The sequence below is a fragment of the Opisthocomus hoazin genome, chromosome 25, assembly GCF_030867145.1.
Source record: "Opisthocomus hoazin isolate bOpiHoa1 chromosome 25, bOpiHoa1.hap1, whole genome shotgun sequence".
Lineage (NCBI taxonomy): Eukaryota > Metazoa > Chordata > Aves > Opisthocomiformes > Opisthocomidae > Opisthocomus > Opisthocomus hoazin.
Window position 1 is genome coordinate 5759266 of NC_134438.1, and position 27896 is coordinate 5787161.

Genomic DNA, 27896 nt, shown 5'->3' on the forward strand with positions numbered 1-27896 from the left:
AACATGGAAAATGCAGGAAAAAGGGTAATTTTTTGGGGGAAAAGGCAGCTAGGGGAGGGGAAGGCGTCATCGAGCGGCTCCTGGGCCCTGCCAGGTACCAGCACCGCATGGGCGTGGGGTGGGACAGACCAGGGCCACCCTGCCCCAGCACCCTCCCTGGGGACCCTGGCACCGAACCCTGGGGGTCCCCCGCATCCCTGCAGCATAGGAGTGGGCTGGAACCTCCCAGGCTCGTCCTGCTATCTCGAGACCCCCCCAGGCACCCTGAGACCCCCCCAAGCACCCCAAGACCCCCCCCAGGCGCCCCGAGAGGGCTCTGCCCACCCTGGGAAGCCTCTCTCAGTGCAGCTGCGGGCACCGCAGAGCTGCTGACGGGGCAGAGGCGCCCGGAAAGGCCCCGGGACCGCGGTTCCCGGGGCACAGTGGGTCCGGGACAGGGTTTTGGCTTAGGAACTGCTGGAGGATTTTGGTGGCCAGAGGCCATTTTGTGGCCAGACGCAGCGATTTTGGTTAAAAAAAAAAAAAGTTATCTGCATGCCCTCCCCCTTGGGTTTTTAACCCAAATGCTGATGTTTTCCCAGCTTTTATTTTAAGGGAATGCCCCTGGGAAAGCAAAGTCTAGTGCAGGATGCGGCCCATCGGCATCCCCAGCCCCGCGGGCAGCGTGCGGGTGTCCCTGCCTGAAGCGAAGGGGCCAGGGGTGGGGGTTCCCTGTGATGGGGCCAAGGTGAAGAGGAGGAGGAGGAGTGGGTGTGGAAGGCAGCCCTTCCCGGACCCAGCACCCCCAAACAGGGCTCAGCAACCCCTACCCAGGCTGGGGATGCAGGCGGGTGATTCCCAGGGACCCGGAGGCCCTGGTCAGCTCGTTAATGGCTAACGAGGGCTGGGGAGGTCACGGACCTGACCCTGCACTGGCGCTGAGCTGGGAACTGCCATGCTGGCGGGTGCTGGCACCCACCCGGGGCTGGGCACCCACACCCCGATGTCCCCGGGGCCCCTCTCCCCCCGCCTTCCCGGGCTCGGAGGCGAGAGCGGGGCAGGCTCAGCCCTGCCGCGGGGCTGCCCGGCCCCATCCTGCTCCTGCCGCCATCCCTGTCAGCCACCTTCTCCCCGCGATTTCTCCATTTTCTTGAATTTTTAAATTTTTTTCCCCGATTTATTTCCCCCCCCCGTGATTTATTATAATTCCCACTCCATTTTATTTTTTATTTTTTCCTCTATTTTTTCCCCCTGAATAAACATGCTTTTTCAATTTTCCTCCCCTAAAAAAAACACCCTTCCTTTTTTGTTTTATCTTCTGTGATTTAATTCGGATTCGTTCCGTGCCGTTTCCCTTGCCCCGCCCCCGCCCCGCCCCCCGGCTCCGCCCCCCGGCTCCGCCCCCCGCCCCGTCCCCTCTCTCCGCCGCCAGGGGACGCCGCGGCGCCGCTCCCCCCCTCTCCTCCCGGCGCCGCCGTTGCGGCCTCACTTGCCCGGCGGGTGCGCGCTGACGTCAGTGCGCGCTGACGTCACAGCTGGGCCGCCCCTGGCGCCGAGCGCGGCGGCCGCAGTCCCCGCCGCAGCGCGCTGAGGGCCGGCGGCACCGGGGCCTCCGCCGAGGGAGCGGCCGGGCCGAGCCTGAGCGTCCTCCCCTGCCCGCCCGCCGTGCCCCGCCCCGCCCGGTACCGCGGGCGGCCGCGGCCCGCCCCGCCGCCGCCTCCTCCTCGTCCTCAGGATGTCGGTACCGGAGCCCGGCGGCGAGGAGGTGAAGCAGGCCAAGGAGGTGGAGGACGCCGAGAAGTATTCCTTCATGGCCACCGTCACCAAGGCCCCCAAGAAGGTACCGGTTACCGGCGGGGGCCGGCCCGGTGCGGGGGGAGCGGCCCCGCGCGTGGGGGGGGGGGGGGGATGCTGGGAAAGCCGGAACTGGTCCAGTTTGGGGCTGACTGGGAAGGGTGGGGGCTGTCCCCATTCGGTGGTGGAGGGGGAAAGCGGTGCCGGGCTCGGAGGGGGCTGGGACCGGCGAATGGCGGCTGGGACCCGGCGTCGGGGGCGGAGGTGCCCGGCAGGGGGGGTGCTGGCCCAGTTTGAGGTGGAATAGGGAGGGATTGGGTGCTGGGGTGCGGCCCTGGCCCGGCTGGGGGGGCCTGGCCCCGCTCTGGGGGCGCTGGGAGTCGAGGAGCGGAGCGGGGGGCTCGGCTGCGGCGCTGGGATGCCGGGGGGTCAGGGTGACCCTGGGCGAGGGGCCAGGCAGGTGGGGTCGGGGGAGCGGGTCTGGGGACCCTGGGTGTTGGGACCGCGGTGGGTGCCGCTGCGCTCTGCCGTGGGCACCGAGGAGGGGGGGAACACCCGTTAAATAGGGCGAGCTGGCAGTGGTGCCCTGGGGATCCTGCTGCAGGCCGCTGTGAAGGGCGGTGGGAGGAGACTCGGGGGGCTGAACGCTTCTGGGGGGCAAGGGGTTTGTGGGAGGGCGGCGGGAGCGTGTTCGGGCTCGGGGAAGAGGCTGCCAGAGCAGCCCCCGGCGCTGAGCTCTCCCGAGTCACCTCCTCACCCTTCCATCCTTGAAGGCCTTCCAGCAGGAGCTCCCGAGATCTCCGCGGTGCTGGCGTAACCCTGGTGGGGTGTACGGATGGCGCTGCGGGCGGGCGAGCGCTGGCCGTGCCGCTGGGGGACCCCCACTGCCTCGGGTAACCGGCGTTTAGATGGGTGAGCGCGTGGAGACCTGCGCTCCTGGCTTGGTGCGGAGCTGCCGGGCTCGGTAACGTGCTGCTGAAGCCCCGCTCCGGCCGGCGGGGAGGATTTGTGCTCCGAGCACGGCACGGATCAGCACGGCTGCGGCCGGAGGGCCCCGCTGTGCTGAACATCGCGTTCCCCCCGGGGCTGCCTCCGCGCTGGAAGCAAAGGCAAAGCAGCCGCAGCGAGCGTCCCCCTGCTCGGGCAGAACGTCTCTCTTGCCTGCTGTGGCCCGTGGTGGGGTTGAGGGAGCGCCCGACCCTCATGGAGGGGCTGCTGTCGGTCGGCTGCGTTGGAGGCATCGCTCCTCGCCCAGGCGCACAGCTGCTGCTGGGGAGCAGGGGTCTGGAGGCTCTCCCCTCGCCCTGACCCTGTTTATCCGGGCTGTGGACATAGCCTGGAGCAAGGAGCAGAGGAATGTGGAGCTGGGATCTGCCTCTTCCAGCTGTAGCTCAGCACAGCTCACACTCAGGGGTTGTTTTTACCTTTTCGTTACCGTCGTCTTCCAGAACGCCGTGAGCTAGCGGCGTGAGGCTGATCTGAGAGGGGAGAGCAAACCACGAATCCCAAAGTATCCTACGGGTCCAAAATACTTGCTGTAGAAAGAAATGTGATCAATGTGTAAGGGGAAATTAATCCAGCATCCTCAGAGGCAAAGTCTGCTCGCGTCTCGGGGCTTACGGGGTGTTGTATCACCTTGACTTTGCTGCTTGTTGCCTGGCACGAGGAGCCACAGGCAGACCCGGCGGCCGCTGCAGCCTTTCTGAGCTGGGTGATGATAATCAAGGTGCACCGAGCGTTAGGCGACAGCTGAGGCTGATAACATCAGCAGCCAGGGAGAGCTCGGGGAGCGTGCGATGCGGCTGAGGTCAAGGAACAAAATGCTTCGGGCCGCTGTTTTCCTCGCCTGGGTAGTTACTGCGAATAGCGCTGGGTAATAGCGCTGGGTAATAGCGGGGCACTGGCAGAAGGATGAAAGGAGAGGGGAGGGGGAATTGCCCTGCTGAGATAAGCTGTGGAGTGCCCGCAGCTGAGATGCCTGCGAAGCAGGATCGCAATTAAACCATTAAAAGGCCTTTCTGTCTCAATGCAAGTCGAAGTGACTTCTGTGCTGGCTGCCCCCGGAGCTCTCAGCGGGGTCAGAGGCCAGCGAAGATGATGGTTGAGAGAGATGGTTTAGCAGCAGTGAGGTAGGGGAGAGCTCGGTGTGCTGCGGAAGCAGCTCCCTCCCTGGGTTTTTAGGCTCCGTGAACCTTCCCGGTGCAGTTTGCGTAAGGCGTTTGGAGACGGGGAGGGTGGGAACGTGGCCAAGCTTGGGGCAGGCTCCATCTCCTCCGTGTGACCTGCTGCTGAATGGCTTTTCAAAGAGGTGCCTTATGTGGGCTGGAGCTGGGGGAAAGCACCAGAGGAGCCGGCGTGAGCCCACCAGCGTCCCGTGCCCGGCGCGGAGCCGGGGCAGCGTCTCGGACGTGGCTGGAGGCACGTCGGGTGCCGAGGAGGAGTCGGCGTCCTCCTTGCCGTTTGCAGGCTGCGTCGGGGGCACCCAGAGCGAGCCGAGCTGCGCAGCCAGCCTGGGGGGATCGCCGACGGCTTTGGTTTCTTTCTTGTCAGTGACTTGTTTAAGGTGAAAAAGTGAAACAGCAAGAGGTAAGAGATTAAGAGATTAAATATGATCAGCTCATAGTAGGAGCCGACGCAGTGGAGGTGAACGGAGCTGTCGCCTTTCTGCAGAAATGGGGCGGTTTTCCCCCAAGACCTGGGGTTGCCTGGCTCTGCCAAAGCTCCGTTTTCACTGCAGTTTATGGGAAATTGGGCTGTCAGCAAAATAACACCAGCTTGGGTCGGAGCGAGATGGTCCTTTGGCAGGGAGCGGTTTAAAGGCAGAGGTGAGCGATGCTGAGCTTTCTGCTTCCTCCAGCGCGTGCCTTGCTGTCGCTGGGAGGGGGCTGGAAACACAGAGGCTCGTGTCCTGCCCGGGCTAAGGGAATACCGGCGTGGGGGTGAAGGGAGAGCTCAAGGGCGCAGGTTGTGCTCTTCCAGATCCCCGTGTGCCATCACCGCTGCGCCTGGGCATCTGCTCTCCTGCCTCCCCGGAGGCCGTCGGTGCCCTTGACAGCAGTTGCTTTCCTGGATGCGCATCAGCCGGTCACGGGAGCCTCAAACTCCCGGCCGAGCCGGGCCGTGGCTGCCCTGGAGCGGGAAGGGCATGGTGAGTGCTCGCAGCAAAGCAGGGGGGCTTGCCGAGTGCTGTCCCTGTCTGTCACTTCACCCGCTCCCCGCTGTGTCCTCGGCACGTGGGGGTCGCCGGCCGGCGGGCTCCTTCACACCTGGGTGCCGGCAGGCGGCCGGACAGACGCCCTGCAGACAGATCTGCTTACTCACGCCGCGCGCCCGGAGTGCGAGATGGGCGCCAGGCTCGAGTTGGCTTTCGGGGAGGTGAGCTGCACGACACCCCCGGGAAGCCGGCGAGCCCGTGGCCGGCGCGTCTGGGTTGGTGCCGTGCCCCTGCGGGCGCTGGCACCGGAGGGATCGCGCTGAGGCTGCGCGGCGGGGAATGCTAATGCACAGCGCTGCGGCTTTGCGGGGGGAGAGAGCCGGAGCCGTGCGCTGGCGGGCACGGGGGTGGCCGGCGTGGGAGCAGGAGAGGGCTGGGGACAGGGGGCCGGAGCCCTGGGGGGACAGATGTCCCCTGGGGAGGGCTGGACGCCCCCTCCGAAGCATCGTCCCCACCGCTGCTTGCTGCCGTTGCCTGCGGAGCCGCTGTGTGTCTGACCTTGCTGCAGTCTGCTGCTTCCCTGCCCCGCACGCAGCCCCCTCCCAGAGCCCGCGTTTCGGCCTCAGTTTTCTCGGTCTGGAGTCATCTCAGGTCCCTGCAGCTCTGCCAGGCCGGGTGCTAATAAAGCACCTTCCCCGTCGGTCTGTCGAGGGGACGAGGCTGTCCTCGTTGGTGCTGACAGAGCTCCCGGGGTCGCTTGTTCTTCCTCTTGCTTTAATTTCATCCCTGAGACTGGCTGCTCGTAAATCCTCCTCTGCCTTTGTGTGCTTGTCCAGGGCAGTGGCCACCACCGCCTGTCCTGCTTCTGTAGCCAGATGCCGTGCACTCGACTGCTTCCTTGCCTGAATCCTCTGATCTTGTGCTTTCTCCCTCTCATCTCCCTGCAGTTTTTTCCTTCTCTTAACGAGATGCCTGGGCTGGGATGAGTTGAAGGGCTCATCCTGCTCTCTGGACCACCTGGGATGGGTCTGGCCTTCCCTGGGGTGCGGGAGAACCCGGAGAAGTGAACACGTTGCTGTGGTGAGACGGGCGCAGGCTGAGCAGGTCGTACCCTTCCCCATGGCGAGAGCAAACCACGAGGGTGTTGTGAACGGGGATGATGTACTGAGGGCTGGGAGCAGACAGGTTGCTGGTGGTGCTGTATTATACGACAGAGTCGTAATTATTTCTGTGAGAAGTTGCTCGTGGGTCCTTCTCATTGCTTTGGTGTTTTGGAGGGTCTCATTGCTGTCCAGGGGGAGGCTTGGCCTCCTGACCCAGTGCTGCAAGGCCAGAAGATGCTTAATGACGTTATTGAACCACAGAGCAGGAAGAAAAGAGATTTTCGGGGTCTGATGGGCACGAGCCATCTTCGAAACCACGTGCCAAGGTGTGCAGCTCTTGCTTCTCCATTCTCCTCGTCCTGCAGTCCCGCGAGGAAGGCTGGGTTTCTGCTCTGATGTCTGGACTTGGAGGTGGGAGAGGAGTTGGACAGTCATTCTCCCCAGTCTTCAGAAGCATCTCTTGTCATCTTCTGATCATGGGGGCACGAGGGCTGCCCATCCGAGCAGCGCTGGTTCTCCTGCGAGCCCTGCTGTGCTTGGTGGGAGCCTCCGTCCCCGTGAGCAGCCGGGTCTGCGGCGCGGGAAGTCTGCGGGCGGCAGAAGCGCCGTGTTCCGTGTGTCACAGAATGATCCCGGCATGGCAGGGGTTGGCAGGGCCCTCTGTGGGTCACCCAGCCCAACCCCCTGCCCAAGCAGGGTCACCCAGAGCAGGCTGCACAGCACCGCGGCCAGGCGGGGCTGGAATATCTCCAGAGAAGAAGACTCCACAGCCTCCCTGGGCAGCCTGGGCCAGGGCTCCGTCACCCTCCGAGGGAAGAAGTTCTTCCTCATCTTCAGCTGGAGCTTCCTCTGCTTCAGTTTGTGCCCGTTGCCCCTTGTCCTGTTGTTGGGCACCACGGAACAGAGTCTGGGTGCTGACAGACGGCCGGACAGACGCTCTGCAGACAGTGTCCTCCTGACACCCACCCTTCAGATATTTATAAGCATTTATAAGGTCCCTTTTTTAGAAGAGGAGGCTGAGAGGGGACCTTATAAAAGTGTTCTCTTATAAAGTGTTTTCCTTAGGCCGTTCCCAAAATGTGAGATTATCTTCTGCGAAGGACCAGCCTACCGCAATACTTTCTTTGGGACCTGCACAGTTTTCGCTGTGCTTTCCAGCCCATTCCGACGTTGGAGCCTGCTCCTGCGCTCCCTGCTAGGGGTGGAGGCTGGGATTTTTGGCTCCGGACCCCAGCTCTTCAAGGCCAGGCTGGGAGCGGATCCTTTCGGATAACTGGCTCAACGCAGGGCTTCGCAGGTGAGGATCCTGCCCGTGTCATTGCTGGGAGGAGCTGGCGAGCGCCTCGTCCCAGCTGTTTGAGCACTCAGCTGAAGAGATTTGCTCGTGCCCGGCCGTGTCCTTTATCATCGGGAGCTTCCTGTGGGCGACGCCGGCGTTTGCAGAGGGCTTGTGGCGTTTCCTGCTGAGCCCTTTGATCAGGGCTGCTTATCTGGGGGACTCTGGCTCACCTTCGCTCGGCAGATGGTGGTGACGTGGGAGGTGACGGTCCCAGGGCCTGCTGCTGGCCCCGTGCAGCCACAGAGGACCTTGTGCGAACGCTTCTGCAGATTGTGACCCTGCACCTTCTCCGTGGGACCGTGGGATGGATCAGTGCGGGGCTGGGGGTTTGCTGGAGCGGGGTCAGGGGGTCCCACCGAGGCGGAGCAGCGTGTCGCCATCTCAGCAGGGTGTGCTGGAGCCCCTTATCAAAGCCTTGGGGACTTGGCCGCCCTCGTCACCGCCTGAACCTGCTCTGCACCGTGCCCATCTAACCCTGGGCAAAGCATCATCTCGGCGTGGTTATCCCTCAGCAGGGCGCAGCGTGGGGAATGGGTGCTCTGGGGCGTCTTGGTTGATGGTCCGAAGAGAAAGCTCCCACCTGGGGTGTTTTTTTGAGCAGCTGATCTCGCCCCGTGGGCTCCCTGCCCCTGAGAAAGCGGGACGCGGAAGCTGGGGCTGTTCATGCCTTTCGGAGCCTGCCCCGGTTGCCCTGTCGCATTGGGCTGCTTGAACTGTGAATTTTAATTACACTTCGAGATCAATACGGTGGCCTTGGTAACAAGCTTATTGCTGCTGCAGAATCTGTTTACTTCAGGTTGGTGACAGCCAAAGAACTTAGGTGGCCAAGGACATGATGTTCCAGCTCCTCGAACAGGCTGCATTGTAATTCGGGTGAGGCTCCCGCGGCCCTCGGAGGTGGGTACAGCTTCCCCTTGGCTGCCTCCTGCCGACCCCGAGCGCGCTGCCAGGACCCGTTCCTCGCCGTGGAGGAGCCGCCTCGGTTCAGGAGCCGTGATTTGGGTGGAGGTTGTGCAAGCCTGGTTTATATAGAAGGTGTGGGCGTAGGGAATAGCTCCTTCCAGCCTTCTGCGGGGAGAGAGAGAGAAGGTAGGCAGCCTGGGAAGGAGGTTCCTTGGGGCTGTGCCTTGCCGAAATTGATGTTTTGGTTTCCTCCTTCGAGATGGCCTGGGGTGAGGTTCAACCTGTGTCTGCTGTTTTCTGTCTCTGCTCCTTTCCCCTCCCTGCAGGGAGCCCCGAATATCGCACATTCTTGCGCCGTGGGGAGAGGCTTGCATCCAACCTGGGCATGTTTTGGAGTCAGAAATCTGGCCGATCCCTGCTGACCTTGGAGCCGTCAGCCTCTTGCAGGCAGCGCGGCCCGCGTCTCGCTGCAGTAACCAGCCCCTTCTCCGAATATTCTCCAAGCTCACCATCCCTGCAAGGACATCACTTCTTACCCCTCCTGCCCCATTGAAGAGAAAGGCGCTCAACTGAATCAACCAGTTTGCGGGAGGGGCTGGCTTTGCCCCGGCATGAGGAGTCGGTGCCCGGGAGGGTGATGTTTGTCCATCCTGGTGGGGATTCTGCCGGGTCCTGAGCAGTGAACAGCCTGAGCTGAAGCCTGGGGTTTCTCTCCTGCCTTGCCTCTAACCAAACGCGGCAAAATCAAAATCTTTTCCAGGGTTGAAAATAGAGCGTGTTGGTAAATGAGAAATGGGCAGCTCCAGGGGCTGCACTTGTGGACATGCCGCTGCGAGGGGCTTGTGGGGGATCAGCCAGGACTGGAATCTCAGAATCCCAGACTCCCAGCATGGCAGGGGTTGGCAGGGCCCTCTGTGGGTCACCCAGCCCAACCCCCTGCCCAAGCAGGGTCACCCAGAGCAGGCTGCACAGCACCGCGTCCAGGCGGGGCTGGAATATCTCCAGAGAAGGAGACTCCACAGCCTCCCTGGGCAGCCTGGGCCAGGGCTCCGTCACCCTCAGAGGGAAGAAGCTCTTCCTCATATGAAACACAGTGAGGATGCATTTCCAGTTTTCCGACTGCACAGCTGTATTTCCTGACTCTCTGGGTTGTATTGCAAACGGGCTGCTCCTGCTCCGATGCGGGTCCTGCCGGGCGTTTTCCCTTGGAGCCGTGGCGTGGGAATGGAGGTCTTTCAACTGAGAGTAGCTGGAACCTTGCCTGGGTGGTGTTTTCTGTATCTAAAGGCCAAAAGAGGTCTTGAAATGCTGTGCTTCTGCAGGCTGGTTCTGGGGGAGAAAAGCAGGCAGACGGGTCGGGCGCTGTGCCGGGTGATGGGGATGTGTCGGCTGATTCCATCCCCCAAACACAGGGACTGCTTTAGTATTACGGAGGAGAGATTTGGGGGTTTCAGTTTGGGGTTTTTTTTGTAGCTAACCCTCGCTTCAGATCTGTGTGGCGGAGCTGAACAAGCCCTCTGACAGCGCTTCCACGTGTTTGCTTGGTCTTGTATGGCTGTGGTTGTAGAGGAGTTTTCTCATCAATTTAAAAATCGATGCTAACCAAAGCTGGCTCCCTGTCAGCTAGGACACACAAACACGTTTCCGTGGGCTTCCAGCTCCGACGCGGCCAGCCGGCCCGTTTGAGGCCGTTACTCCCCGGTTTGCCCCACAGCCACTGCGAGTCCTTTAACCCATGGACCTGTCTCTGCAGTGCTCCCAGCACGGTGGCTCCAATTAATAACCAATTATCCTATTGCCCAAACACTTGGTGGGCCACAGGCACGCGGCTGGGTGGGCACCGCAGATGAATCCGTAGGTGAGAAGACTGGGATGTCTTTAAACCCATCATGGCCACCTCTGCGCCCATTAAAGGCTTCTCCCAGGCTGTGCTTTCCCTGTTCCCAAGTCTTCTCTATCCTCCGCACACCTTAATATCCCCAGGCCGTCTGACGAGGGGATGTGTGTGAGCTAATTAGTTGACCCAGCAAGCTGAGCCGACTGCTTTTTGCGCTGCGGGAAGCGATGTTTGCCGGGCCGGGCAGCCGTGCTGCGCTCGCAGGGTTAACCTGTGAAACGCGACGGGAGCTCGCTGCCCCGGAGGATCCCAGGTACTGGGCTGCTGTTCTGCTGCGGAGGAGATACCCCTCTGGGCTACAGCCGGGAGCAATCCCTTGCCTCGATTCCCCGAGTCCAAGGACGCGATGCCTGATCTGCTGGTGGGGAGCTTTCCCTCTGCCCTTGCTGGAGGCAGCACACCTTTGACCTCAAGGTGTTTAGAAGGCAGTAGTTACTCCCAGTTATTACTTAACAGCTGGGCGTTCAAAATCACATTTATTTTAGTTAATCCCGCCTTCTGTTTATTTTTCCTTTAAGTAGCATTTACAGTGATTCCCATGATGACTGAAATCTTGCGGTGGTTTCCAGCCTGGTAACCTTTGGAATGGGCCCATCTCTTTCCTGGTGTTTCTTCTTCTCTGCCGAGCTTTGAGATTCGTGTGAAAGTCTTGAAATCTTCTCTTGTACTCACGGAAAGTTGTGGGGTTTTTTTCCAGTACTTTGCCCAACCAGCCCTTCTCTGCTGGTGAAGGATGGAGGCTGGGATCAGGGCTTGGCCGGTTTCCTTTGCCAGGACCGCAGCGCTCTTTATTTCCTTGTCGGGAGCAGTGCAAAGGTTTCCAGGCAGAGATCTGGCTGCGGTTCCTGCTCGGGGAGTCGGCGAGGAGAGTGCCAGGCAGGTCCCTGCCTCTCCGGGGAGAAGAACGTGCCCTGCGAACCCTCTGAGGGTGCAGATCCACACGGCGCTGAATTCGGCTTCGATCCGCGAAGCAGAGCAGCACCCTCGGGCAGCTCTTCCTAGCTGTGCTGTCCGAACGCAGCACTGTGAGGTTTCTTCTGAAGGCTTGGAACCATCAGGAGAAAGTCCTCCTGTTGCAAAGGCCACACTTGGGGCAAAACCAGGTCCTGTTCCTCCATACAGTTTCTCCAGCCAGGGCTGTGCCGCTTCTAGCTCTGCCCCGGGCCCTTGGTGCTCTGCCAGAGGGTGCGGAGGATCCGAAGATGCCTGCTGAGCACCCGGCTGCCGACTCGGTCCCCCGGCGTCCCTGCAGCGCGGTGGGGCTGAACGCAAGCCGGCCTCGTGCGCCGGCTGGGGCATCTTCTGCCGCTCAGCTGAGTTGGAAATGTGGCTGCACCGTGAACTTGGCCGCAGCCTGGTGTGAATTCGTGCAGCCGCTTGCCGTCGCGGGGTGTGCCGGCTCGCTTGGCCAGAGCTTGGAGGTGGTAAAGCGGGGTGGTTTATGAATCACATAACCAAATCCACCTCGAAACCCTCCCCTTGCTGGTGGTTTGGGGGTGAGGACGGCGAGTGGTCAGGGTGGGGCTGTGCTGATCCCCATCCCCCTGCTCCGAGTGCCCGATTTTTCCTCTCCTTCAGTCCTTGTGGGATGCTGCAGTCCAGAAATACCCCTCATAGCAGGGGAACCTTAAAACCATCCGTGTCTGCCTTGCTGGTTTCCACCCCAAAAATACAGGTGTCCTGTAGGGTCATGGAGCCGGAGCTGTGTCCCCGTGCATGCCGGGGGGCCGGCGGCTGCGCTGGGTTCCCTGCCCCGTGGCAGGACGCTGTCCTGTGGGATCAGGGCTTGGCTCACCCAGCCTGGAAGCGGGATGGAGGGGCTCGGAGGACCGCCCCAGCCAAGTCCTCCAAACAAACCACGCTCACCGGTTCCCCGGCTGCAGCGGGACTGCCGCCAGCCCCAGGGGAGAGACACTGGCAACCTGCGGCGAGCGGGCTTGGGGCAACTTCAGCCCCTTGTCCCAGGGGGGGACAAATGTGGCGGGAGGCTGGGGGTGGCTTTGGGGAGGGCTCTTTTCTCCTGGTTGGGAAGCGTGGTGTCCCCTCCAGAACTGGGGTGGCCGCAGGAGCAGAGCCCAGGAGAGTGCTGTCCCCTCTCTGGGGAGGTGGCACGAGTAAACCTGCTGCCCAGCTCGTCTTTTTGACCTAGGATAGAAGAAAAGCCTCATGCTGGTGATTTTATTTTATTTTTTTCTTCTGCTGATGCGTGGCTGAAGAGACCTCAGCCCCTGGGGTACCTCTTCCCTCCCTTGCTGCTGCGTTGACTGAACGTGACGACTCGCTTCTGCAGATAAGTGGATTAAAACAACTTATCCTTTACTCATCAGTGTGGCGGGACCCAGCTCCTCGTGAGAAACCAGTCGCAGCTACCTGGGAGGAAATGGTCCTTCTGCAGATAACGAGTCCTCGGCGTCTGAAGCCTGGGTGTGTGAAGGTGTCCATCTCCAGGTCTGCAAAACCCAGCCCTAGCACAGGCTGCTGCTCACATCTGCTGTGCGAGTGGGGCTGGTGAGGAGGATGAGTGCTGACTGGAGCTGTAAAGCGTTTCTAGTCCTGCTGGATTTCCAGGAAGGACAAAGAAATGGTGAACTTAGAAGACAGGGCACGTCAGGGCTGCCTTAGCAGTGTGGCCAACCGGCAGTGCCCTCCCAGCCTCTGCCGGAGAGCTTTTGTTCGCGAGGGGCGATTAAATAAGGGGAACTGGCTTCCCTGAATAGTCCTGATCTCTGCTGCTGGCTCTCTGCAGTCAAAGGAAAGGCCCCGGGACCCTGGATCCTTCCAGGCTTTCTCCCAGGAGGGCAGAAGTGGGTTACGGAGACTTTCTTGCTTTCCAGGCGGTTGCGTTGCTGTGAGAACGTGCTCTGCTCTGATTTTGCTGTTTCTCCCTGGGCGACCGCGCGGTGTTGTCCCATCCACGGACGCGGTGGAGGACACCTGGGAGGCTGGAGGGCTTTAGGTGGTTCACTGCTTCCTGCTCGTTCAGCTGCTCCAGGACGGAAGTGGCTGGAAGGGGGCACATTTTTTTACACTGCTGGGGAGGTGCCATCGCTCACGTTGTCCCTAATGAAAAATAATACTAAAATTAAAAAAAAAAAGAGTTGCTAAGGCAAACCTGGTGGTGGTAAGATGGGAGCCTGGAGCTGCTCCCTGGCACGTGTCCTTTCCTCCATGGAGCCTGCGCCTCGGTGAACGGGGTCAGCGTGCGGCCCCGGGGATGGCTGTGGGGTGGTGGATGCTTTCCAAATCCTCCTCCTCCTCTTCCCGCAGCCCACTCCGCCACTGTCCCCCGAGGCTGTGCGGGATGCAGTCGGGGATGCGTAGCACCACGAAGGAGCTTGAGTGTTCTCTCTGGAGCTGTTCTGGGGATGGAAAGGGTTTTAAAATTGAAAATAGGGCTGTCTTGCATGAGAGGGACGTGCCTGGCTCGTCTGTGCCTAAGATAAATCCAGCTGGATTTACAAAGTCCTCTGCAGCTCAGAGGCTGGCGGAGCAGAACTTCTCGTACTCAGTAAGCTCAAAAAGCTGCTCTCCAGCCTGACTGCTGGGGAAAAACGCAGGATAAACTGCTGAGGATGGCACACCCACAGAATCACAGAATGTTGGGGGTTGGCAGGGCCCTCTGTGGGTCACCCAGCCCAACCCCCTGCCCAAGCAGGGTCACCCAGAGCAGGCTGCACAGCACCGCGGCCAGGCGGGGCTGGAATATCTCCAGAGAAGGAGACTCCACAGCCTCCCTGGGCAGCCTGGGCCAGGGCTCCGTCACCCTCAGAGGGAACAGTCACGAGCTGCCGGTTCGTTTAGGTGGGAGCAGTCCAGATCTGGAATGCATTTGCCCTCCTATATTGCAATAATTAAACAAACCAGGCTGTTTGGGACTGCCCGGCCGATGTGCCCACGCGTGGGCAGGTACCTTCTCACGTAGGGAGAGCTGATTTTTTTAGCCTCACGGTGGCTTTGGGATGTGCCGGACAGCGCAGCCAAGCAAAGTGGCCGGTGTTTGCCTTGGGAGAGCCCGGGGGTCCCCAGCACCTCGTTTGATCCTGTTTGGGATGCGGTGCTGGCAAGGCCGATGTTCCCGCACCTCCTGCCCGGCCAGCCCCAGCGCCTGGAGGGACGGCTGGAGCTGAAATGGAGCGGCCGTCCTTGGGAAGGGTCGGAGCTGCGTGGGAATGGCCATGGTCGCGTGAGATTTCGCAGGGGGGGAAGAAGTCCTGCTGGCTTGGCAGGTGCGGCTGGGAGCCGGCAGCGTTCAGCGTTGCTTTGTGAAAACTTGGCAGGAGGCGTCGGATCCTGGTGTTTTCCTACAGGGCATTTTCCCAAAAAAACCTCCACTCTACCAAGCGAGGAGCTGCTGGTTTGGCCCAGGGCTCCGTCAGGACCCCGGCCCTGTCTCCTCCGGTAAGGGCGTAGCGATGCTGGAAAGCACCCCGGCTCCGTTTCTGTGCAGAGAAAGCGGTGCTGTGTTGTTTCGCCTCCTTGGTCGTGAATTGCTGGGATGAAGAAATATTTTCCTTGCTCTTAAACCCTTGTGCTCCACCCGGTTGGGAAAGCCGCTTCCAGCAGGATGAAGTTGGGGATGTGATTCGTGAGCGCGCTCTCCACAGCCGGACGGTCCCCATCCCCGTCCCCTCTCGCCGCAGCCCCCGGCCAGGGACGTCGTTCATTCAAATTCCCATGACAAACCGAGGGATTACAAGATTCTCTCCGTCGCCTTAATGCAGCTGGAGAGCCCGGCACGTGGAAGGTAACGCGGCCGACAGTCACGCGCGTCGCCAGTCGGCTCGGTCGCTGCGCCCGACCGTGGCACCCGCCGTCCTCCCTCATCTTCCTCTCGGCTGGTTGCCGGACGCTGCGTTAATTTGCCGGGCTTGGAGGGGGTTTGATGTGCGAACGGTTCATTCGGTTCGGAAGCTGCTTGCGATGTTTGATGATAATTTTAGACAGGGCAGATTTTGCTAAGCTGCCGAGTTCGGATGAGCTCTGGTAAAGCCACGGCAGGGATTACTGTGGGTAATTCAGCAGCTGGTTTCTTTAGCGGTGATTTCCCCCCCCCCCGGATTCAAACCCTGCATTTTTAGAACTGCTGTTTCTCTTAAGAAATTGGACCGTGCCGTGGAGCTGGCTCAAACCCGCGACCGGTCCCCCGAAGGGGATGGTGGTGTCCGGTAGATCACGGTTGTGCTGGTGGTGTGGGCACGGTGTGGAGCTGGGGAGCGCAGCAGCCCTTCATCCCCACCCTCTCCGTCCCATCACATCCCAAACGAGCTTGGCTCCTCCAGACCGTCCGTTTCACTGCGGGGATGTGCCCTGGCCCCAGGCTCCCGTGTGCTGGATGCTGTGAGCAAGGACAGGCACCCACCTCGCCCTGGGCTGGAGCAGCAAAGCCTGGGTTATCTGTTTTTTCCCTCCTGGGTTCACTTCTTGCCTGGAAACCTTTCCCTGAGGTGGAGAAAATTCCTCAGCTAACATTTCAAGCTGGTTTAATGCCAGCAGCTGTTTTATGGGGCATGTTTACACCCTCTGGTTTGATGAGTTGCCAGAGGTGGGTGCAAAGGGGTGGAAATCTTCCTGTTCGGAAAATGCTCATCCTTTATCCACCCCCCCGCAATGCCCACCAGCAATACCCCAGCACGGAGGTGGCACAAGCCTTTCGCAGGCTGTCCGGGGGGGACTGATCCACGCAACAGACCTTGAACAGCTTCCAGCAATGCCAGTCCTTGGTTGGCAAACCGCTGTGCCTGCCAGCTCCGGCCCCGAGGACACTGCTGTTACCTGCCTGATGTTTCTTGCTAGAATCACAGAGTCCCAGCATGGCAGGGGTTGGCAGGGCCCTCTGTGGGTCACCCAGCCCAACCCCCTGCCCAAGCAGGGTCACCCAGAGCAGCTGCACAGCACCGCGGCCAGGCGGGGCTGGAATATCTCCAGAGAAGGAGACTCCACAGCCTCCCTGGGCAGCCTGGGCCAGGGCTCCGTCACCCTCAGAGGGAAGAAGTTCTTCCTCATCTTCAGCTGGAGCTTCCTCTGCTTCAGTTTGTGCCCGTTGCCCCTTGTCCTGTCGCTGGGCACCACTGGAAAGAGTCTGGCCCCGTCCTCCTGACCCCCACCCTGCAGATATTTATCAGCATTTCTAAGGTCCCCTCTCAGCCTTCTCTTCTCCAGGCTGAACAAGCCCAGCTCCCTCAGCCTCTCCTCGTAGCAGAGATGCTCCAGTCCCCTCATCATCCTCGCAGCCCTCCGCTGGACTCTCTCCAGCAGCTCCTCATCTTTCTTGAAGTGGGGAGCCCAGCACTGGACACAGCACTGCAGATGGGGTCTCATCAGGGCAGAGCAGAGGGGAAGGAGAACCTCCTTGACCTGCTGGCCACACTCCTCTTGGTGCACCCCAGGATCCCATTGGCCTTCTTGGCACCCAGGGCACACAGAGTGCTGCTGCACCTCTTATCTCTCGGTACCAGCTCTCCCAGCAGCGCCGTGGGTTGTGATGCCCTCCAGTTCCTCCCTCTGCACCAAATGACCTAAACCAGTTGCAAAACCAAACCTGCAAACTCCATTTAGCGTTCCCATTCCTTCCACTGATGCAAACTGATGCAGTTTGTGTCAGAATCGCACGGGGGTCTGCTGGGAAGTCTGGTCTGGGACGCAGATACCAGGCTGTAACAGGTCCAGTACGGAGGGGCTGGCTAAAAACCTTTCAGCAGCAGCAGCACCCACAGAAATTCCTGGGGTGCCTGCCCGGGTGTGACGATGGACCTGACCTGGTGCCGGTCCATTCCCGGAGAGGATGCCGGAATCACCTCCCTCTCCCCACATCACCCCACGTGTCCTCCCTTGGCCTGAGCGGTGGGTTTCATGTCCCCGTTTGCCCCCCTGAGCAGAAGACCGACGCTGCTTTTGGCCCATCAGCTGGGTTTCGCCAGGAACCGTGGCTCCGTTTTACAGCCGTGCTAGCGCTGCCGACACCCCAGCCTGCGCAGATTCCTCCTTTCTGGGATGGATCCCCTCAACTAAATAGTTTCATTCTTCTCCCCTTGAAGGCTATTTCCTGCATCAAAGCTTTTGGGGAGCTTTTGGGATGGCTGTGGCATGGAAAACCCCTCCTTGAGGCCACTGTGGCCTGTCTCCTTCCATCAACTTGATTTCTTCAGGACTTTTCTCGAGGTCTCCTGGGCCTGTGGGGATGCTTTGTTAATCCCACTCCCTGCCATGACGTCTCATCCCTGTTAAGTGGCAAAATGAAATCCTGCAGCGACGCGATCAGAGGGAAGAGGCCGCGCCGGGGCTCTTTGTCAGGGTCTCCTGCGTGGTGGCATGCCGGCGAGGGGGGCAGCCGGGCTGGGTTCGCTGGCGCTTTTCCCAATTCCCTTTCATCTCCGTTGTCTTCCTCGTGTGGAAGCAGCAATAAGGCTTTTTGCTGGCTGGGCACATGGGATGAGTGCCACAGCTGAGCAGTTTGGGGCTATTTGTCCCCTCCTTTTGGCCCAAAGCACTTGAATTGGATGAGCTGGTGGTAGGTGCCGGAGCCTTGGGTTGCCTCTGGCCGAGAGGGGAAGGAGGGGTGGCTGTTTTAGGGCTTCTCTTACAATGGAAACATCTCTAACGCAGAGGAGACTGAAAGGCAGTGCAACATCAACTACTTTTTGTTGAAATGTTCTCTCTTGCTGAGTTCCCCCCACCCCCCCTGCTTTTAGTGTTGGTTTTGGAAGGATGCGCCGTGTTTTTAACCTGCGAGATGCTCTGCTCCTGGGGAAGAGCCTGGAAGCAGCAGGGGTCTGAGTTTCTGCCGGAACCACCCCAGCATTCTTGCTGCTGCGCTTTTGGGCAGAAATCGGTCGGGACCGGTTGGGGTTGGGGCGAGGGCTCTCCCAGCACAGGGCTGGTGAGGAGGGCTGCCCGCTATTTGTGTTGTACGAGCAACTTGGCTTTCCTGGAGGAGCCTCAGAGAGCTGGAGGTGGGATAAAGGGGATGTTTCCAGCCTTGCTGGGTGCTGTGGTTTTGATCTTCAGGTGTTAGGCGTAAAATCTGCTTTAACCTTCTGGTAACAGAAATGGTCAGGCAAAGGAGGGGGTTCAATTTTTGGCATTTTTAGCCACAGATCTGTTCCTTGATGCGTTTGGTGATGCTCATTTCTATGACTACAGCGGTCAGGGTGGACTGAAGGGAGCCACAGGCCCCTATAGCCCGGAAAGATGATGCGCTGTCAGGAGCACGTGCTGATTTAGCACTTCTCTTTCTTTGCACTTCCAGCAAATCCAATTTGCAGATGACATGCAGGAGTTCAGCAAGTTCCCAACCAAGACGGGCCGTCGGTCCTTGTCCCGCTCCATCTCGCAGTCTTCCACCGACAGCTACAGCTCCGGTAGGTGCTGGGCTCCTTGCCTGTGCCTGGTCCTCTCCCAAACCCAGCGCTGGGCTGTGGATGCGCTGCTCACACCGCGCATCAGGATGCTCCGTGCTGCTGTGTGGTACTCGGACGTGGAGGGGATCGTTCTGGGGGTTCCTGAAGCTCAGGCATTGATTACCCGTTGATAACTCCGGTAGTTCTGGGTTGTTTCAGGGAGCAAGTGTGCAAAATTCCTCTTGGACATTGGTTTTCCTTATGAGACTTGTAGTTTGAGCCAGGAGGGTGTGTGTGTGAAAGCTGGGAAGCAAAACGGAGCAGAAACCTGAAGGGTAGGAGGTCCTGGGGTAACGTGCATTCCTCTCCTGGCTTTAGCTGCCTCCTACACGGACAGCTCTGACGACGAGGTGTCCCCGCGAGAGAAGCAACAAACCAACTCCAAAGGCAGCAGCAACTTCTGTGTGAAGAACATCAAGCAGGCAGAGTTTGGGCGCCGGGAGATCGAGATCGCTGAACAAGGTAAAAGCGGGGCGTGGGGCTCGTGGGGCTCGCGGCCGGGTGCCGTGCTCTCTGGAGACCAGAGCTGGGCCGTGGCGATTCCACGGCTCATGCCACAGCTTCGGCTGCGCTGCCTTTCCCCCTTGAATCAGCAGACTATGTGGGGAAGAGCTAGACGTGACAGCAAACGTCAGGGATGCATGGCATGCATTTTCTAACGACAGCAGGGCTCTTGCAGGGTTTAATGTTCTGGTGGCTTTGGAGGAGAAACCTCAGTGGGCAAGGATCTTGCGACGCCTTCGGAGACGTGAAAGCTGACAGTCCCAACCCCTCCCCTGGGGCTTGCGGGAAGCAGAGTTACTATTTCCAGTGGGGTGATTGGGTAACTTTGCTTTCGGGCTCCTTTTACACAGAGGCTGCCAAAGCTGTAGAAGGGGAAGATAATCCAGGCACGTTTAGAGCAGCTCTTCTGAGACGTGGCAGCACTGTTTGCGTCTTTCGGTGCTTCTCCATGGTGGTGTTCTGGCTGCAGGGCCGGTGGCTGTCCTTAGCTGGGGCACACCAGATGCCTTCTTTGGGCAGTGCTGGTCCCAGACCTCTCTCGTTCCATGGTCAAGTGACAAATGACACTAGTGTTTTGCTCCCATTTTGGACAGACCTGCCGGGGTAGTGATGAGGAGTTTTCTCCCCGGGAGTTTTCTCCCTGGCTGTGTAACGACTAGAACAAAAACTGTGGGGCTGGACGTAGCCTGGGAGACCCCAGAAAGGAGAACAGGTCTGGCAGAGAGGGGCCTCTCTGGACCAAGCCATCATTCAAACCCCTCTCTTCCTTTTTGCAGACATGTCTGCTCTGATTTCACTCAGGAAACGCGCTCAAGGGGAGAAGCCTTTGGCTGGAGCTAAAATCGTGGGCTGTACCCACATCACAGCGCAGACTGCGGTGAGTGGCTGCCTGTTTGGGGTGTCGGGGGTGCGAGAGACCCGTTTTACCCCCGGGAAGAAAGTCTCTTAAGACCTGGAAACATCTTGGAAATGTTCTGCTGCCCGCGTTTCTCCAGGGCAGTGTGTGCTGGAGCCGGTCTCTGGTCGCTGCTCGTGTCACAGGGCCGTGCCCGGAGCCCCGCGCTGTCGTGCCTGTGCCCGTGGCCGCTCACCCCGCTGTCTCGCAGGTGCTGATCGAGACGCTGTGCGCGCTGGGAGCGCAGTGCCGCTGGTCTGCCTGTAACATCTATTCCACCCAGAACGAAGTGGCGGCTGCCTTGGCAGAAGCTGGTGAGTGCAGCCGAGGCCGGGGACGCAGAGCCCTGCCAGCCCCTCCTGGCCCTGCGGCCTCGTCCCAGCTGCCTGGTTTGGGGGATGGTTCGGACCGAATATCTTTTAGGGACAGATAAGCAGATCTGATCCCTTTGTGGGCTGCGGTTTGATCTCTGCGTGGTCCTTTGGCCCTCCTGTCTGTGGCTTTTCTGAGTTGGCCAAGCAGGAGAGAGCTCTGCCAAACTCAGCAGATGCCAAGGGTGCTCCTCTTCTTCTAGGTGTTGCCGTGTTTGCCTGGAAGGGGGAGTCGGAGGATGACTTCTGGTGGTGCATTGACCGCTGTGTTAACGTAGATGGCTGGCAGGCCAACATGGTAATGAGCCTTGTTCCAGCCCTTCCTCCTCCTCCGTGGAGCGGTCACTGGGTGCTCCTCACCCTTCCTTCCCTGGGGCTGTTCCTGGGAGGCTGCTGGGGCTGCCTGGGCATCTGCTGGCGTTGCAAAGGCCTCTGAGCCCCCGTTAAAGCGGGGGTGCCGGGGAACGGCAGCCAGCGCTGGGCTGAAGGCCACCGTGGGCGTTGTGGGAGCTGCAGAGACCGTGTCCCGAGCTGGTACAGCCCGGTGGCATGGGAGCAGCTCCTGCCAGAGCTGCCAACGAGTCGAGAAACCATGGGACCTCTTCTCCCCCAGGGTCAGCCCTACGGGAGCTGCCCCAGCCGCTCCTCTCCCGACACAGATCCCGTCCACCCTCTCCCAAAGAGAGAGGGGTCTCTGCAGGGGATCTTTCTTTTGCTGAAAGCAGATGATGCCTCTCACTGCCTTGATGCATGGTCTGTGATCACTGATGATGCGATAGCATGTGCTAGTGGGCCGTGACGGCTCCCGCAGCCTTTCCTCTCAACTGTTTGCTTTCAGGGCATGAATGTTGCGGCGTCCTTCTGATCTCAGCATCTTTAGTTAGTGCTGCCTGTGGTCGCGTTTCCAGGCTGCAGAGCAATAGCAGGGGCAGAAAACCTGGTTAGGATCCATCAGCTCCAACGCAGGGGTAAGAAATCCTCTGTGTTTTGGAGGAGTCCCCGAGCTGCTGGCAACGAGGGGAACCCAGGAGTCCTGGCCCCAAGACCTCTGCCCAAACAGCCCTCCATCCATGCCTGAAGATGCTCTCCATCTCTTTTTCCCCGTCTTGTCCCCAGCAAGTGCTTTTCCCAGTGGAAGGCCTGACTGCTCCATGCTCTTCTCTTGCCTGTTCTCTAGATCCTGGATGACGGCGGGGACCTGACCCATTGGGTTTATAAGAAATACCCCAACGTATTCAAGAAGATCCGAGGGATTGTGGAGGAGAGTGTGACTGGTGTGCACAGGTAGGAGGTTTGGGAAGGCTGATCTGGAGATCTTCTGCTGCGTTGCTGCTCTCTGCTCTGACCTGCCTCTGTCCTCTTCCAGGCTGTACCAGCTCTCCAAGGCCGGGAAGCTGTGTGTCCCAGCCATGAACGTGAATGACTCTGTCACCAAACAGAAATTTGATAACCTGTATTGCTGCCGGGAATCCATCCTGGACGGGTGAGTCCAACCCTTCTCCCCATCCGCGCTGTCCCTCTCGCACCGGTGGGTTTGGCTCCGGCTCCTCTTGAGCCGAGATGGGGCTCTGCGCTGTTTTGCCCTTGCTGTGTGCTTGCAGGACCTGGTTTTGGGGGCTCTCGCAGCGGAGTGCTGCCCTGTGCCGTCAGCAGTGTGCGCTTGACTAATCCCAACACAGGTCTCTCTGTCCCCCAGCCTGAAGAGGACCACGGACGTGATGTTCGGAGGGAAGCAGGTGGTGGTTTGTGGTTATGGGGAGGTGAGTTTCGTAAGCGGCAGTCGGTGGAGCTGTGAGTCAGCCTGCCCCCGAGCCATCCTTCCCCTGAGCTCCACGGCCTGCTTCTTCCCTGTGCAAAGACCACTTGCCCTTGATATAGGGGTAGAGCAAACCTGGTGAGCGATTACCAGGGAGATCTGGCTAGAACCTGCTGGGAGGCTGGAGAGCAAGCATCAGATTTCCCAGTTTGCCTGCAGATTAGCTGGGCTGCAAATACGACGGTTGCTGTGAACGCTGGCCTGAATTATAACTACCCATGGGTGCTCCCATCTGCTGTCCTGGACTGAGTTCAGCATCCAGCCCGGCTGTCACCAAGCCTGTGACAGAGGAGGCGGAGGGGCAGGCTGCATCTCGCTGGTGGATAATGTTCTGGCACAGGGGACTCGTATCACGAACTTGTAAACGGTTCTGCCCTGGAAGAGCGCAGAGCCGGGAGCTGACACCTTCCCTCCATCTGTGCGCTGTCTGCGTGGGTGTTTGTCTTCCCGCGCTGCGAAGGGCCTGGCAGTAGCTGCAGATGCTCTTCCCGGCAGGAACATGCTTACTAATTTATTTAGACACCAGTGGAGCCCAGCTCTGCTCGACCAAGAGGCTGCGCTGGCTCTCGCCCAGGCGCTCCGGGGTGGCCTCTGATTCTCCAGCCGTGAGTTGTGCCGGGAGTTCTAGTCTCCAGGGCCTGTCCCAGGCTTTACTGGGCAGCTTCAAAACAAGGGAGTCCTTTCACCCTCACTAGTTTCCCCTTTGGATGAGGGTTGGAGTCCCAGTTTGCCTTGCCTGGCTGTTTTCAGTAGACCTAAGGTCGGAGCTGGGCGATAAGTGAGGGTTGTCTCTGGAGGTGTTTCTTGCCTGGCAGCATCTCTTGCTGATTGGAAAATGGGGCTGAGCATGGGTACGGGTGCAGATTAGCCAGGTGTTGGTGTGGGTAAGTGGTGTGGAGAGCCGGATTTCACTTTAATTTTGTAGTGAGGAGAGGGCTGGAGTCAGAGATGCTGTTACAGGAGCTCTGCTCTCCCCCATGCTGGTGCGGGGAGCGTGGGATGGACGATCTGTCCCCCGATCAGTGCAGGACAGCTCTGAATGCCAAAGAAACCCTTTGGCCTAAAGGCAAGCGGGGGAAGCGCATGCTCATCCAGACTGGCTTTAATCTCCTGCTGGAGGAGAGCTCAGAAGGGTTCCTGGCAGCTGGTGGCCGTGCTGGAGGGCTGGTGGCCTTGGAGGGGGAGCTGGGCTTGTGGCAGAAGTGCCGCTCGCCAGGTACATCGCTGCGCTGCTCCTGGCGTCGGGCAGATGGCCGGGATGAGCATCTCCCAGGCTGGGACGCGCTCGGGCTGTTGTAAGGAAGGGGTTGTACCACTCGCAGCTTCACGCTGACGCTTTGCCTCGGCAGGTCGGCAAGGGATGCTGCGCCGCTCTGAAAGCCCTGGGAGCCATCGTCTACGTCACGGAGATCGACCCCATCTGCGCTCTCCAAGCCTGGTAAGATGTTACGTGCTGCTTGCGAGCATCTCTTCATCTGCTCTCTGGCCTCTAAACCCTGATGGAGGCTGAAACAGAGCCAGGAGGATCTGTGGCTCATCTCAGAGAATATACATCTTACTGGGTGTGATGGCGAAGGGCTGGGGCAGCTTTCGGGGCTGGGTCAGTGGTGGGGTACCAGGCAGTAGGCACCTGCCCCGGCTGGCTTGGGAAGGCTGCTCGAGGGTTCCTGCAGGGCTGGCTGAACGCTCCACACGTCCCCTGGCTCCTCCAACATTTGAGAGAGCAGGTTTGACGCCGCGTCCTTCGCACAGCCCTTCCTCATGCATCTGGCATCCCTGGGGGTGTGGAGGCATAGCCTGGCTGCTGTGTGACCAGTTCGGAGCTGCTGCAGCAATACAGCCCGCAGATCCCTCCTGGCTTGGGGCCGAGAGGGAACAGGCTTCCCCTCCTCATCGTGGTCCCTCTCCCCCTTTTTTGCCAGCATGGACGGATTTCGGGTGGTGAAGCTGAGCGAAGTAATCCGTCAGGTGGATGTCGTCATCACCTGCACAGGTAGGGATGGAGGAGGTCGTGGGTGAGCCGTGGAGCAGGCTGAGAAGGAGCAGTCGTTCCCAAGCGGGTGTCTCGAGGGCTCTGGGGGAGCTGGGGGTGGAGGACGCCTCGCTGCCACATGCTGCGAGTTTTACAAGAGCAGTAGCTGTGCTCTGGCAAGAGCTTTTCCTCCTCCCCCCCGCCGTCTGCTCTTTGGCCACAGTCCTCCTCAGCCCCTGGGAGGAGGGACATCACAGCCATGTGTCCCAAGACGTTTTGGGGTCTCCCAGAGCCTGGTTGATTGGTGGGACCAAAGATCAGCACTCATCCCACGTGTTTCTCTGTTGTCACAGCCAGGAGGGCTCTCATCCTGGTGGAAGTTCATCTGGTGTTGCCCCAGGCAGAGCTTGTCTGACTCAAGTGCAGGGAAGGAGAATCAGAGGGTTTGTATTTCGACTGCCTTGGGTTCATCTGTGCCCTCTCTGCCTGCAGGAAACAAGAACGTGGTGACCAGAGAGCACCTGGATCGGATGAAGAACAGCTGCATCGTGTGCAACATGGGCCACTCCAACACCGAGATCGATGTGGTGAGTGCCCGCGGCCTCGGCGGCTGCGTCCGCCCCGCCATCCTCCCGCCGTGACTCCAGCCTCTTCCTCCTGCTCTTGCAGACCAGCCTCCGGACCCCGGAGCTGACCTGGGAGCGGGTCCGCTCCCAAGTGGACCACATCATCTGGCCGGATGGGAAGCGGGTGGTGCTGCTGGCCGAGGTGCGCTGGGAGCTGTGCCGCGATGTTGCTTTGGGCCTCTGTCAGGAAATCGCTGCGTGCCAGAGTTTGTAACAGAGATTTAACGGGTGGAAAGGTGCTGGGACACTTCATACCTAGGAGGAGGTTCAGAGTTCAGGGTTTCTGGATTTGTTTCCTCTTCTTCCTTTGCTGGAGGCAGGGGAGGTGTCACGCCCCACATGCAGTCACAGAGGTGCTGTCTGGCTCCGTTCTTTGAGCCGGGAGCCATCCCCATCAGCCAAGCGCCGTCTGCTTCTGGCTTTGGCAGGGTTTCCCATGCAGCAAACCGGCTGGGTGTCTCCTCTTCCCACCTGAGCTCTCCAGGCAGCAGCAGGAACTGGCTCTGGGGACCACAGAATCTCCTTGCCTTAAAGCTAAGGGTTAGGGTGGAAGCTGAGGCAGGGTTTGGATGGTCTGGTTGCGTAGGTGGCCCTTGAATCGCTGCACTGTAGTTGCCCCCTGCCCCAGGGAGGGGCAGAAGTGAATCCTATCTTGAGCCTGGATTCGATTTGGCTTTGGGAGCAAGTTCGGCTCTCTGCAGACTCCTCCTGCTGTCTCCTAGGGCCGTCTTCTCAACCTGAGCTGCTCCACGGTTCCCACCTTCGTTCTCTCCATCACGGCCACCACTCAGGTCCGTATGCTGCCGGGCTGGGGCGCGAGGGGTGGGGGGTGCCGTGGGGGCCTTGCATGAGCCTCGGGGTGGGGACGGTTTGGGAGAAGCTGGGAACACACAGCTGGATGGGTCCTTGGGATGGCACCAGTGCCAGAGATACCGTAGCCACCAGCTCTTGGCTGGGATGCCGTTAATGATGGCGTGAACTTCCTGCTGTGGTTACAGCTGGGGGAGAGCTTTTAGAAGATCCAGGCTTCATGGCTGAGCTCCTGCTGTGCTGTAAGAGCTCCCCTAGCACAGGTTCAAGCTTACTCACAGCAGGGTTTTGTTTTGTCTTTGGACTCCTTGATTTCTACAGCACAAAAAAACCCCCCGAAAAACCCTGGGATGAGTTTTGGGGATCTGGAGGTCAGTGGTTAAAACGCTCCCCGGCATCAGTGCCGGCTCAGCTGGGCGGACGCAGCTCGTATCTGGCGCCGTTTGTCGTGCCTCTGCCTTTCCAAAGAAAACGATCATTAAATTTGGCCGCGATCTGCGGTCGGTGCTGGCCGTGCGAGCAGCCGAGGCCGGCGCGGCCTTCGCTCGGTGAGCGATGGGAGAAACCCGCTGGGCTGGAGACCCGGAGGGGCCGGTGGTGGGGAGGACAGCCACGCTGACGGCGGGGAGCTTCCTCACCCTCGCACTCGTCGGTCCGAACCGGCGGGACCGGGGCTGCGTTACGGACCCGGCTCTCCGCGACGTGAAGCGGCACTCGGGGGAGACGCGGTTCTGTTCCTGCTGGAGGAGCGGCCGTGGGGTTTGGAGCGATGCCGCCAGCGTACAACGAGCAATCCCTTCATCGCTGTGTGATGTGGCAGCCGTGCAGTTTCAGAGAACTGGAGCTGCTGCCCTCTCCTCCCTCCTCCTGTGCCGGTTTTCCCCGGTGCGTTCAGCCCGGATGCTGCAGACAAGCTGGGTGGCATCTCATCTCCTGTCTCTGGTCCTCCCCCAGCACTGGTGGGGTCACGGAGACCCGGAGAGGGATGTACCCCTAGGAGGAAGCCTTTCCTTCAAGCGTTTTGGAAATGCCCCCTCCCTCAGGCTCCCAAACCCTTATCTCCGCTGCGGGTGCTGCCTGGCGTGGTGGCTGTCCCTGACTGTCCCCGTGCTGTCCCCTGTGATCTCTGCAGGCTCTGGCTCTGATTGAGCTCTACAACGCTCCCGAGGGCCGTTACAAACAGGACGTGTACCTGCTGCCGAAGAAGATGGGTGAGTGGAGGGAGCCCAGGCTGACTTACCCCTGGGCTGCTGTGGGCCAGCAGTTTTGGAAGCAAGGAGAAACTCAAACCCGGGCTGGAGAAACCTTCCGGAGAGAGAATGGGTTCAGGGAACCCATCAGAGGCAGCAGCCTTAAAATACGTGCAGGTCGTTCCATTTATTTTCCCTGACGTTCTGCAGCGTGGCAGGCGTCCCTTAGCCTGCAGCCTTCCTGCTCTGAGGTTTTTCGTGCGACGCCTGCGCTTTTTGGTGTACACCCAGCCCTGCTCAGCGCCGGGGCTCGGGCTCAGCGCTGCTTACGTGGCGGTGAATCCGTGGTGCTAGGCGGCAAGGACCGCCTCGCCCGCCCCAGCGTGGTGCCCTGGCCCTTGTCCTGCCGTGTGAGGAGTCCATACGTCATCTCCCCGGCAGTGTAGTGGGGGTCGTGCGCCCCCTGATCCCCCCTTTCCTCTCCCCCTTCCCAGACGAGTACGTCGCCAGCTTGCATCTGCCCTCGTTCGACGCCCACCTGACGGAACTGACAGACGATCAGGCGAAATACCTGGGACTCAACAAAAACGGGCCTTTCAAACCCAATTACTACAGGTCAGTGCCGGCCGGGGCAGGGGGCTGCTGTCCCCCCCACCCAGTGGGTACCGCTGGGGCATCTCCTTGCGCGGGGACAGCATCAGCTCCCAGGTGCTGTGTCCCCAGGCACCCACGGCCTCACTGTCCCCTCCCTTCTCTTCCAGATACTGATGGACCATACCCATGAAGGACCAGACCACACAAGGCAACATTAGAGAGATTATTTTTAAAGATCATTTTTATTTTGGTTTACCTTTTCCTTTTTTTTTTTTTTTTTTTAAACCAACAAAGGAACCTGTTTTTACATTTATCAGTGTGATTTTAAGGTCACTTCCCCCCCTCTCCCCCCTCGGTTTCATCATTGTCCGTGATCACATCTCTGATCTTGGCAGACAACTTGGGATTCGCTTCTTGCTTTCATGTGGCTGAAGCCGCTGGTGGCTCCCAGCCCTGGCTCCCGGAGAGGGTTTCCCTTTCCTGCCGTGCCAAGGGCGATTCATTCCTGCAGCGATGTCTTTCCCCTTGCCCCCCACCTTTCCAGCCTGCGTTA

At 59.9% G+C, this 27896-nt stretch overlaps 1 protein-coding gene across 2 annotated transcripts; it reads left to right on the forward strand.

The window, feature by feature from the left end:
• The first annotated feature begins 1619 nt into the window (after positions 1-1619).
• AHCYL1 (adenosylhomocysteinase like 1) lies at positions 1620-27628 on the forward strand. 2 transcript variants are annotated; one of them, XM_075442831.1, is made up of 17 exons: positions 1620-1819; positions 18415-18526; positions 18884-19027; positions 19846-19946; positions 20176-20278; positions 20539-20633; positions 21513-21619; positions 21702-21818; positions 22032-22095; positions 23501-23589; positions 24074-24144; positions 24616-24710; positions 24793-24891; positions 25472-25540; positions 26692-26770; positions 27244-27364; positions 27511-27628. In XM_075442831.1, the coding sequence occupies exons 1-17, from the start codon at positions 1715-1717 to the stop codon at positions 27515-27517; spliced, it is 1578 nt and encodes a 525-aa protein (XP_075298946.1). In that variant the 5' UTR covers positions 1620-1714; the 3' UTR covers positions 27518-27628. The 2 variants fall into 2 exon arrangements, with proteins under 2 accessions (XP_075298946.1, XP_075298947.1); XM_075442832.1 differs by lacking the exon at positions 1620-1819 and adding an exon at positions 4099-4359.
• The last annotated feature ends 268 nt before the right edge of the window (positions 27629-27896 follow it).